Here is a 10,682-nt window from a genome sequence, read left to right on the forward strand (position 1 = left end):
GGGAGACGGAGAGATCGCGACCACAACTTGGTGCAAATGGCGCTCGTGATGGCGAAGCCTGCAGCAGTCGACGCTGGTGAAGGCGCAGCCTGCGGTTGTCGGCGCTCGCGATGACGATGATGGGCAGCTGGCGGTGCAGTCGGCGTAGTCTGGGTCCGTAGGCGACTGCAATGATGCAGCCTGGTGTAATCAAGGCACGAATGGTTTGGGAGAGTCTGGGACGTGCAGGATCTCGTTGCAATGAGATGGGGGGATGTAGCATGATTGCTCGCCGTGGATGCAAAGCAACATAAAACTAACAGTCTACGTCGCTAATGGGAGGATGAAATAGGGTTAGCACGGGGATCGCATTAGGCGGGAGGATGATGGAAATTAGATGAGAGAGCATTAATCAATTTAAATCTATATTTACATTTAAAAATAGGAACTATGATGCAACAATGCTACTAAACTAAAGATTACACTAAAAGAAAACTAACGCAACAAGAATAAATGGAAACGATCTAAAATGTGGATTCTAAAAAAGAAATAGGGTTACAGAGACCTAATCGCGATTAAACGTAGATCTCAGGGGCTAGCGGGGAACTGTCGTAAGACTCAGAAAACTGAGCTCGCAAAAGACCCAAAAGATAGGGCTAGATTTGTTAAAAAGCAGGGTTAGGGCTGGGCTATAAAGATCTAATAGATCTAGGGTGTTTTGTGCGGATTTTGGCGTACATAAGAAAAACTATTTTCTACGGGTTAGATCGAAAAACTTGAGCAGCATACTCTCATGGTGGCTGACGGTACTGCTGCTCAAATTCCCAGCGATTTAGTGCATGAGAGGGCTTGTGATTTAAGGGAAAGAAAAGAGGATAATGAGGGGAATCCATTTTATACCTTACATGTGGCGGGAACTCACCGTGGTGGCCGGAATCTCGCCGGAAAAGGAGGCAGCGGTGCTTGGAGATCAGGGGCGGCAGCGCTGGTCATCGCGTGCAGGGGAGGTATGGGTCGAGTCGAGCAGGGGGCGATGCAGGAGGGGGCGGGTCGGCGCTCGCGACGATGAGCCGACAGCACAGCCTGGGGCGGTAGGCGATTGGGACCGCGGCAGCCGCAGGACAAGTGCGACGGAGGTTTACCGGTTTTTAAATTCAAAGTCCAGGGGCGAAGGACGGAAGGCGCAGCGAGCGCGATCCGTGGTGGCAACGACGACACACAAGCGGCTGGACGAAACGGATCCAACCAACGACAGAGGTTAGCTGCTGAACAAAGATGGATTAGTGGGCCGATCGCACCGCGGTGACACACCAACGGAAGCTTCCCTCCCGCTTAAGTGTGTTTTTAGTAGTAGAGATTTTCATGATGTTGCCGCCACCCCATACTCGAGACACAAAAAAAAAAGAACATGCAATAGAAGATTTACACACGGCGCAGGAGCCTCCTAGTTTCGACTAGAGAAGAGATGTTCACCCTTGAGAATTTGAATATTGAGATGAAATACACATCTTCCATCAAAAAACGCATGCCGCGCAGGGTTCTTAATTATTCGCCCGATGCAAATCATGAGATGTTACTCGTTCTAACTGTGCTCATCAACAGCCAAGCTGTAGTATCTCCTCATTGGTACTTTAACACGTCTTTGTATAAATAGAAAAGAAAATACAAGGTATCCTATACCTAGGGTGGGCTATACAGGCACAACCTCAGTACATGTCTACGTAGAAACTGCGATGCCCTAGCGGTCGCAGGCGCATGTCTGTAACTTCCCTGGGACCATTGTAGGGCACCGCCATTCTCAAGAGACGACTTGATTCAGGAATCAGCAAGCGGGATACCAGAGCAGCTGGTTGGTATTCAGCAAGCAGTGTCGTGTCACCATCGAATCTGTACCACCCAGATAGAACCTGCCATTACAATAGCATGTCAGCAGTTACAATAGCTGCAGCCTATGAATCAATTTCATCATGTCGTAACTGGTAAGGTGCTCGACTACATGCTTCTAATCCATATGGGCCTTAAATTTCAAACTTAAGTCACTTCACGTCCACAGCATCTGATTATACATCATCACTGCCTTAAAATGTTGCTGCCACAGTGCCACCAATCATAATTTTAAGTTGATAACAAATGCAAAATGTGACAGTGTTAAGCTGAAGTACCTTTATTGTGCTTGTAGGAGTGAAACTTCTATCTCTTGCAAAGTCTTTCCCTTTGTTTCAAGGACATGGCGCCGCACAAATATTGCAGCTACCACACAGACTGATGAAAATATTGTGTACAGGACCTGTGGACCAAGTTGCTCCAGAAGACGCAAGAACAGCAGACTAACAAAGAAGTTTACAATCTGCAGAATTTAGGTTCAGCCATAGCGTGTCAGCAAGTGCATTGAATCAGAAACAGGGTAACACTGCCTATAGTCAATAAGCACAAATCTGGCCTAAAGAAGGGGACAAATGTAGAGCCCTCTTGCCAGTTTTTTTTATGGTAAAACACCCTAACGGGCTACAACCCTCTAGCCAGTTGTGATTCCAGTTGCAAGGTTGGGGGAAACTATAGAAAGAACCACAAATAGTTAACTTTTAGGCGGTGGCCACTAGATTGTTTTAGTTGATACTAGATCTACACCAGAAACAAAAAGGCCAAAGCCCTAAAGACAAATAATTTCAAAGGAATGAAAGGCAAAAGCCTGATTCCATTGGACTTTCGTAGAAGTTGTAGTATTAGGCTCACAGGTGGGTCCACAACTATTCCATTAGAAGGTTTTTAGAGTTGCAATAATTTCTTGCTACTGAGGTGCAATTTCTAGAAGTTTTGCAAAAGGGGCGAATAGTTGTAGTTTAGTGAAACTAAATCAAAATTATTTATCTAAGTCTCTGAATCTATCAAAATGCAAGCCTAGACTTGCACAACTCAGTTTGAAAATATTTGGACACAATAAGGCTATTTGATTTCCGTGCTTGTTGATGGGAAACCAGTGCAGAGATATATAGTGTATAATTCCAAACAGATATGTTTATTTCATCATGTACCAATTCACATGTGCTAGATATCAGCATAGACTTCATACCCAATGCACAGACATGCAGAGAGCCACAGCCTTCGCTCGTATTTTATTGGGGAAAATCTCAGGCAAAAGAAGTCCTGGAACTGGGCCTGCTCCTAATGAAAATGACAAGACAAACCTGCAAATTTCTAACTGTAAGTAACTGGACCAAAAAAGTGCCACAACTGTTGTAAAAAGGTAACAGGTATGCTATAAACCTAGAGGCAAATGACAGACTACAATTCAACCAATTGGAAATATCCTGTACAGAAAACTGCTACACATAATAGGTGGAACAGCATTATTAGGGAAAATTACTGCACAAGAAATAAGATGAAACAAGTTCAGGGAATTACAATCTTTGATGCTATTGGACAATTTAAATAAGTAATTCAATCTGGTAGCAATCAGTAAGCTAAAGGAGCAGATGATGCACTGCCCAGTGCTCAAGTCAACAAGCAAAATTCAACATGATAAGAATATGTCATAGCCCAACATAGAGTCCTGAATGCCTTGCACTTTTTAGCAAATCTTAGAAAGGCAGAACAAAACATGTTTATCTCAGATACATCAATGTAACTTATGCTGTATGCGGTACCAAAGACAGATGTCTCAATTAAGTCCAGTTTAACATGAAAGTCACAGAGAACCAAGCTCAAATATGTAGAACTCTTGGAACTTACAACAGCATGCCACCAACTGAAAGATATACACTTGTAGAACCAAGATACTGACGGTTTGCTCCAACAGCCTGAAGCCCCATTGCGAAGGCCTATACCAGTAAGGTGCTGTCAGTAATGTTCTAACTCTTTCTTTTTTTAAAAAAAAATGTACTATTCAGCATATCACTTATAATTCCATTTATGGTGGTTGCTTACCATCCCAAGGAAACTCCCTGAAAGAAGCATTTTTCTACCTAATTTGTCCATTAGAACCATTGCTATAATGGAGCCTGGGAGATAGCAGAGAAAGTAAGTGTCAGATGAAATGAACATAATAGAGCAGTATAAGAATTACTTGGATGCTCACCTGAAAGATTCGAAATCCCCATGCTTATGTTGGCAAGGTTAGCAGGCACCCCCACACCTCTGAACACAGTTGAGGAGAAATAGAACACAGAATTTATGCCAGATAGCTGTTGTAAAGCAAAGAGCACCGCGCCAATAAAAACAACTGTAGCGAAAAAAGGACTTGTAATGAACAAATTCCATGGTCAAACAGAACTTAGGTTATAAGGGCATAGATGCAGCAAAATGGATAACAGAATAGCTTGTACCATTGAAGTGGCGACCATAAAACAATTCTGAGTATTTTACACTTTCTCCATCATCTCTTTCAGATCTAGAGAGTTCTGCCATGGCTGATTTTACATGAAGGGGTCCTAGAAGCTTTTCGAATTGCATCTCTGCTTCAATTGTTCTTCCACACTGCATAGAAGAACAGGTTTCATCAAATCATTCTGTAAGTTTCTTGAACATCAATTCATAAATAAGTTAGTGACCTTGTCAGTCCATAGTATATCAAATTATCACATTGTGTAGTCCTTTGTGAAGTACTAAAGCAACACGAGATACAGTTTCATGGTTTGCAAACACATGGTATGTTGTAACCTAAACTCTTTAACCGGAACAAGAAACTAAAAATAGCCCCACTGATATGGGTGATAAAAGGAGAACATATGCACATTTGACTCGATAAATCAGAAGCATAACATAAAGAACCAGCAGTGACCCAAAGTAAATGCACCTTATATAGCCACTGAGGGCTCTCGGCACAGAACTCCATACCAAGAGCTTGTAAAGTTGCTGGTATAGCTGCAACCCAGAAACATACTCTCCACCTGCCAAAAGCAACAAAAATATTAGTACAGATGGATTTCACACATATCAACTTCAACAGGCACACAAAGGACTACAGCAGAAAGTTTCTGACCATCTATCAATATCTTTAACAGGTGTACCAATTAGGAGCGATACAATGATTCCAAGACAGGTCGCAATCTGAACAAAGCTCCCATATGTACCCCTCACTGCAGGAGGAGAAACCTGCATTCCATCACAGGTGAATGTGAACACAGATGAACTATATCAAAATTTCCTTCAGGGGATAAGGCAAACTGTAGTTGAAATCTATTAATCACTTGATGAAAAAATCACCAGCTACATACCTCCGTTATATATAGTGAAGCTACTGGTGGGCCCAATCCCATCCCTGTTCCAACCAAAAATCTTCCTAGAAGCATACCCTCCAAACTATTGGTGAGAGCACTGCAGATTGTTTATTCATCAGAATAGTTACGGGACAGATATGAAGTAACATAAAAAAAAATCTGACCATACATGGTTCCTTTAATTGCAGAACAGTAGTACATGTAACCATCATTGATGCAATCTAATACACTTCTTTCATGCATCATAACATTTTGTATGCCCGTTGAAGTGAAATTTAAACTTTAGAATGCAGTATTATTAAATAACTTGAAGGAGGGCAGAGAACATAACGTTCAATGCCATATGGTATCACATAATTCCTCATGAGGGCATATAGAACATATAATACATATCGAAGCTGATAACAAAATGGTAAACCCAAGACACCTTAGAACGTCTTGTGAACCCCAGAATGGCAGATATGCTATAGGACCATCACATTTGCATTGTATGAAAATTACAAGACATCCCACCATCCAATTTTTCCAGATCATCACATTCACATCCTCTGAAAATCAAATCATCAAAGCACCCACATTTCCATCAATTCGTCAGCACTGCATCATCACTGTTGACTAGGCTGACTGGGAAAAGTTACAATAACTGCTCTTGGTTCTACCTTGGAATTTAATCCAATAAAATTGTGATACTATGAACCTGGTTTCAGGGAAAATCTGTACATATAATTTAATGCAGATCTAGACAAGGGTCACAATCAGGAAAAGAAGGTTACTTAACAACCTGGTTCCTAGTTGGCAAGTCAAAATCTATTTAAATTCAAAGATTTGTATGGTATTATTCAGTTCCTTCTCATCATTAGGGAGATTCTCTCTATGGTTTCAGTGACTGGGAAGCTTTCAATGTACCCACATGACAATGTGAAATGTACAGTAAGTTAACACCAGATTCATGAGTCCTTAAAAGCTGGAAAAGCTGTTACAGGACCATCACAATCATGGTTGATTTAGCAATCCTCCACAGTTTTAGCGACATAATTAAAATTTTAACTAACTGTTACTACTTTACTTTTATGGCACTGTCCAGTTGCTTACTTGCTTCTTGTCAATGGGCAAATTTAATGTTTCCTAACTTCATGAGGAGCTTCCCTGTGCCTACAAGACACCATGACATGTAGACTCCATGCACCTCTTGGACATAACTGCCACTGAACCATCACGTACTTGGTTCTTCTAATTATTAAGGAAGTTAAAAATTTAAAATTTTGCAGATGGGTCAATTTCGAGCGTAAGTCCAGCATGCCCCCGTTAAAAAAAAAAGGTAAAGAGTTGTTAACCCACAATGCAACTTTTCAGCTATTCTACAGAACCACCGATAGACCAGGTTACCAGTCAGCCAGTCACCCCTATTGCAGCCAATCCGACATAATTGCTACAAGGACCGTAACATTCATTTTTCATCACCCAAGTCCTAACAGCACAAAATTTAATATTTTGCAAAATGATGTACTGTAGGAGCTGACATTTGTTACTCCAGCCGTGTGCTCAGAAAAACAAAAAGGATTAGAGTTGTTGAACCCATAATTCAACTTCCCAGCAATTCTAACAGTACCACTAGTACCATGACTGAGAACAGGTCAACAGTCAGCCAGACCCCACATGTTGCCACGAAGCAATCTTTAGTTTTTTTTTAACACAAAAGCAATAAATTTTGTATGCTGACTCCACCCACCATAAGAACAAGGAATGGTAGCAAGTGGCAATTTAATACTGCATTAAACCGACCAAACTACAGAGACAAGGATTTAGTGAAAAGAGAAAGACAAATCAACTAGCACATGATGTCACCTTATGGCAGCACCAAGGATCATGGGCAGCGCACTGAGCTGGAACGCACGGCGGCGCCCGATTCCATCGGCGACAGAGCCGCTGAACAGGCACCCGATAAAGGCTCCGCCCAAGCAGATGCTCACCACGAGTCCTGCACCCAACAGAGGCGCAACTTGAGTAATCAAAAATTGACCAAAAACCACCAATATTAGCAGCGGCGAGGAACGGATGGTACCTTCGGCAAGTGTGTTGCCGGAGAAGCCGAGGTCGGCGGAGATGCTCTCCAGGGGCTCGTTGACCACCCTGCGTCATCACAGTCACGGCACCAAACGAGCACGAGTTTCAGATGAGAGGGACGGCAGAGCAATCAGGACGGAGAGTGGAAAACGTGATGAGGAGAGCGCACGCACGCACCCGGAGTGGTATCCGAAGAGGAACGAGGTGAGCGTGGCGACGCAGACGTGCGGCAGCGACATGCGCCACGACGGGCCCGCGACGGCATCCGTCGTCGCCCTCACTGCGGGAAACGGAGAGAACGGATTCAAAATCTCACCCTTAAATTTCTGGGTAGGAGAAATGGGAAGGGAGGATAGCGTGTACGAACTCGGCGTCTCGACGTCGGGCTCCATGGCGGCCTCCCTGGACGGCACGCGCTTGTACACCGACGAGTTAAGCTTCCACCGCATCGCCGCTGATCCAAGAGAAGAAAAAAACCAACAAGCGATCAACAAGCGATCCGGAGAAGCATGGAGGAGGGATTGGGGGGTTCGGGAGCATGGGCGGGGACGGGGACGGGGTCGAGAGAGATCTGGGCCGGTCTCGGTGGAGGAGAGGGGAGACAGGCACGGGTTGGCGTATTAATAGCGGCGGTTAAGTAAATTAATCGGAGTACGAGACTTGTTTACCTGGCGACCGCGTGGGGGCGCATCAGATCGCGCAGGCGAGGAGAGGAGGCAGGGCAGCGGAGCGGAGCGTGGCGGCGGCGCCGGATCTGGGGAGGAGCCGAGGAGGGAGGGGAGCGCCTTGCGTTGCTTCGGCTGTGGTTGAGCCCGGGGTGGGTTCGGCGAGGGAGCACGGAGGCCGAGAGGAGGGACGGTGGGTGGAGGCCTGACTGACCGCCGAGCTAGCTGCGCCTGCGCGGAGATCGCGGGTGGGTGGAAGGGGAGCGAGCCCGTGCCGTGATGAGATGAGGTGGTGGTGCGAGCTGCGAGGGCGAGGCCAACACGGGGGTGACACGCAGCCACCTTTGCTTTCCAGGCGGTGTCGGTCGGTTCGTTCCTGGTGGAGCAGGAGCGCACGGAGCAGGAAGGGAGGGCATTTCGCGTACAGGCCCTTGCAGGTCATGGAATTTACTTTTAGGTTTTGTTTGGATACATATAAATCCCCTCCAATCCAGATGTTTAGTTGGTCTTTCCCTCCGATCTATACGTATCCAAACAAGACCTTAGGAGGTTCTGACGCTCAGGCGGTCACCTCTGTCCACTGGTGTCTGTTGGGTTGCGTCGTCGGCTTTACGGGGTCACTTGCAAGCTCGGAAAAGACTGACTTTGCATTAAAAGGGATTTTCATTTGTGAGGAAATTTAGGTTTGGAAAATCAAAATTTTACATAAACCACAGCCGACTCATGTATGAATCTGATTCCAAGGTCTCACGATTTCTATGGAGGTGGTGTCTCACTCTGGTGCAAACTAAAATCACCTTACCCCAGCGTCGATGTGGAAACACTACCAACCTAACAAAGCCAAATCGAGCTCATTATGCTTGTTCATCATGTTATGTGTAAAAATTATAGATAACGGAAAACAATATTTTTTTGGGTGGAAACTCTATAAAGATGGATTGTATTTGTAAAAATGCACTAACCTTTGTCAAAGATTACAGCTGCTCCACATTGATGGCACTGATAAAAATCATCAATGAGCATGCATGAGGGCGGTGGGGTGACATTTTAATAGAGCTGAGAAGGAATGGGTTGATGCAAAAAGGACTTATCAATGGCGTAATATATAAGATGGTTATTTTGTGCCAGGTGTGATGCTTGGAAATAAATTAATTCACATAAAGCTAACGAAGATAAAACATAATAGTCATTTGGTAAAAAAAAAGAATGAGATGAAAGATATAGAGGGTAGACTAATTGGTTCACATAGAAGGTATTAAGAAAATGTATCGTGGATTTATTTACTCAAAACAAATCTATAGTCTCATCTTAGTTGCGTATCTTAGTTATAACTTTACAGATTATAACCGGTAACGGGAATTATGGTTATGTGGTACTACTTGTTATGGCTAATAATGATAATTTAGCCATGAATATGATAGCCAATCATGATGACCTTTTCATTATTGCGTCCAAAGATAAATTCAACGTGGGCTTAGGGGGCACAATCCCCTCCACCCCGAACAAACATTCAAACAATATACACCCACACAACTGTTAAGAAGAGATGGTTATCTTCTTACTTTCATGGCCCTTTTGTTCGAATTTCTAAGAACTTTTGTACGACTAGCTTTTAAAATGCTCAAAAATCAAATACCTCCAAAGTCAGAAGCTGAAAAGCTCATGACAGGGTACATGCCTCTGTCTTTTAAGAGCATTTAACTTTTAGAGATCCCAAAATTCAATATTCCAAACGTGCCTAAAATCTAAAACAAACAGAGTTTTAATCTTCTTCACCTATTTTAAGAGTTAGTGATTGTTAGTGATTCTTGCACCAGCGTTTCAATAGCAATCGCTACTGAATGGTTCCACTAGTATCTTAAGAGTTTGAAAAATACACCCATCCATCAGTATATCAGTACCTTAGAGAAAGACATCTATGGGCTATGGACATATAAAATTGATTTTTTTTTCTCAGAGTTGGAGTGTTTATCTATCGTCCAAGAAAAATATAAACTGTAAAGCAATATACTAATACCATTTGCCAACGTGCAAGTATGATTTTTAAGGGAAGAGGTAACAAAACCAATAACAAGTCAACATAAATCAACTTGGTTCGCCGGCATCTTCGATTAACGATTAAATTTTCCAAAAAAAATGCTTTAATATACGACGACGGCACAAGTACCAGAATATTCCGGATGGGTCGACGAGGGGGTCCGTGCAAAGTGGCCAAAACCAACTCCCACAGGTCCCCCGGCGTGCGGATGCGACCGCCGCGTGCCCTCGCGGAGGCTGCGACGCGTGGCCGCGAATCTTTTGTGCGCCCCGCACCTCGCACCGGGCTGGTTGGGGGCGCATCGCGAGAAAACCTTTTCGGCCGCAGCCCACCGACGGGTGGTCCCCACGAGTGGAGGGGGCCCGCCGCGCAGCCGCTCCTGCGCGCGGCGCCCTCCGGGTGCGCGGAGGACCGGCCGGTAAAAAGATTTCCTGCTGGTGCCTTGTCCTTTTCGCCGCGGCCTCCTCCGTTGTGTGTGTTGCGATGCTCTGTTTCAGCGGTGCACCCCTCCACGTTTGCCGCTGGGACTATGCGAGACGCGTCTGGAACTTTTCCGGTGGGCGGGCCCACGCGAGGGCCAGGGGCAGAAAACGTGCCCGTGCGAGTCCGCCCCTTTGCGTCCCGTGCGAGCTTTTGTTTTTTATATTTTCTTGCACCCTTTGCACTTAAATGCGCATGTGCACCGTCGTGTCGAGTACGAAGAGCGGAAGAGTAGTGTAG

The 10,682-nt window shown here is 44.6% G+C and overlaps 1 protein-coding gene across 1 annotated transcript; it reads right to left on the reverse strand.

Annotated features, from left to right (window-relative positions):
* Positions 1 to 1,488: 1,488 nt before the first annotated feature.
* On the reverse strand, positions 1,489 to 8,273 carry LOC112891471 (probable plastidic glucose transporter 2). Its single transcript, XM_025958356.1, has 15 exons — positions 7,928 to 8,273; positions 7,627 to 7,713; positions 7,437 to 7,539; positions 7,258 to 7,325; positions 7,041 to 7,173; positions 5,193 to 5,292; positions 4,958 to 5,070; positions 4,772 to 4,865; positions 4,302 to 4,452; positions 4,055 to 4,198; positions 3,904 to 3,977; positions 3,709 to 3,797; positions 3,050 to 3,164; positions 2,142 to 2,326; positions 1,489 to 1,886 (listed from the first exon to the last, which is right to left on the reverse strand). Exons 2-14 carry the CDS (start codon positions 7,706 to 7,708, stop codon positions 2,144 to 2,146), a joined length of 1,449 nt encoding a protein of 482 aa, XP_025814141.1. The 5' UTR covers positions 7,709 to 7,713; positions 7,928 to 8,273; the 3' UTR covers positions 1,489 to 1,886; positions 2,142 to 2,143.
* Positions 8,274 to 10,682: the final 2,409 nt, after the last annotated feature.

The sequence above is a fragment of the Panicum hallii genome, chromosome 1 (genome assembly GCF_002211085.1).
Source record: "Panicum hallii strain FIL2 chromosome 1, PHallii_v3.1, whole genome shotgun sequence".
Taxonomy (NCBI): Eukaryota; Viridiplantae; Streptophyta; class Magnoliopsida; order Poales; family Poaceae; genus Panicum; species Panicum hallii.

Coding starts and splice junctions, on each gene's coding strand:
- LOC112891471 (XM_025958356.1), bottom strand. CDS start 7,708: ATGCGGTGGAAGCTTAACTCGTCGGTGTACAAGCGCGTGCCGTCCAGG. Junction 7,326..7,436: donor CTCTTCGGATACCACTCCGG/GTGCGTGCGTGC, acceptor GTGATGACGCAG/GGTGGTCAACGAGCCCCTGG. Junction 3,978..4,054: donor GGGGATTTCGAATCTTTCAG/GTGAGCATCCAA, acceptor GCTATCTCCCAG/GCTCCATTATAGCAATGGTT.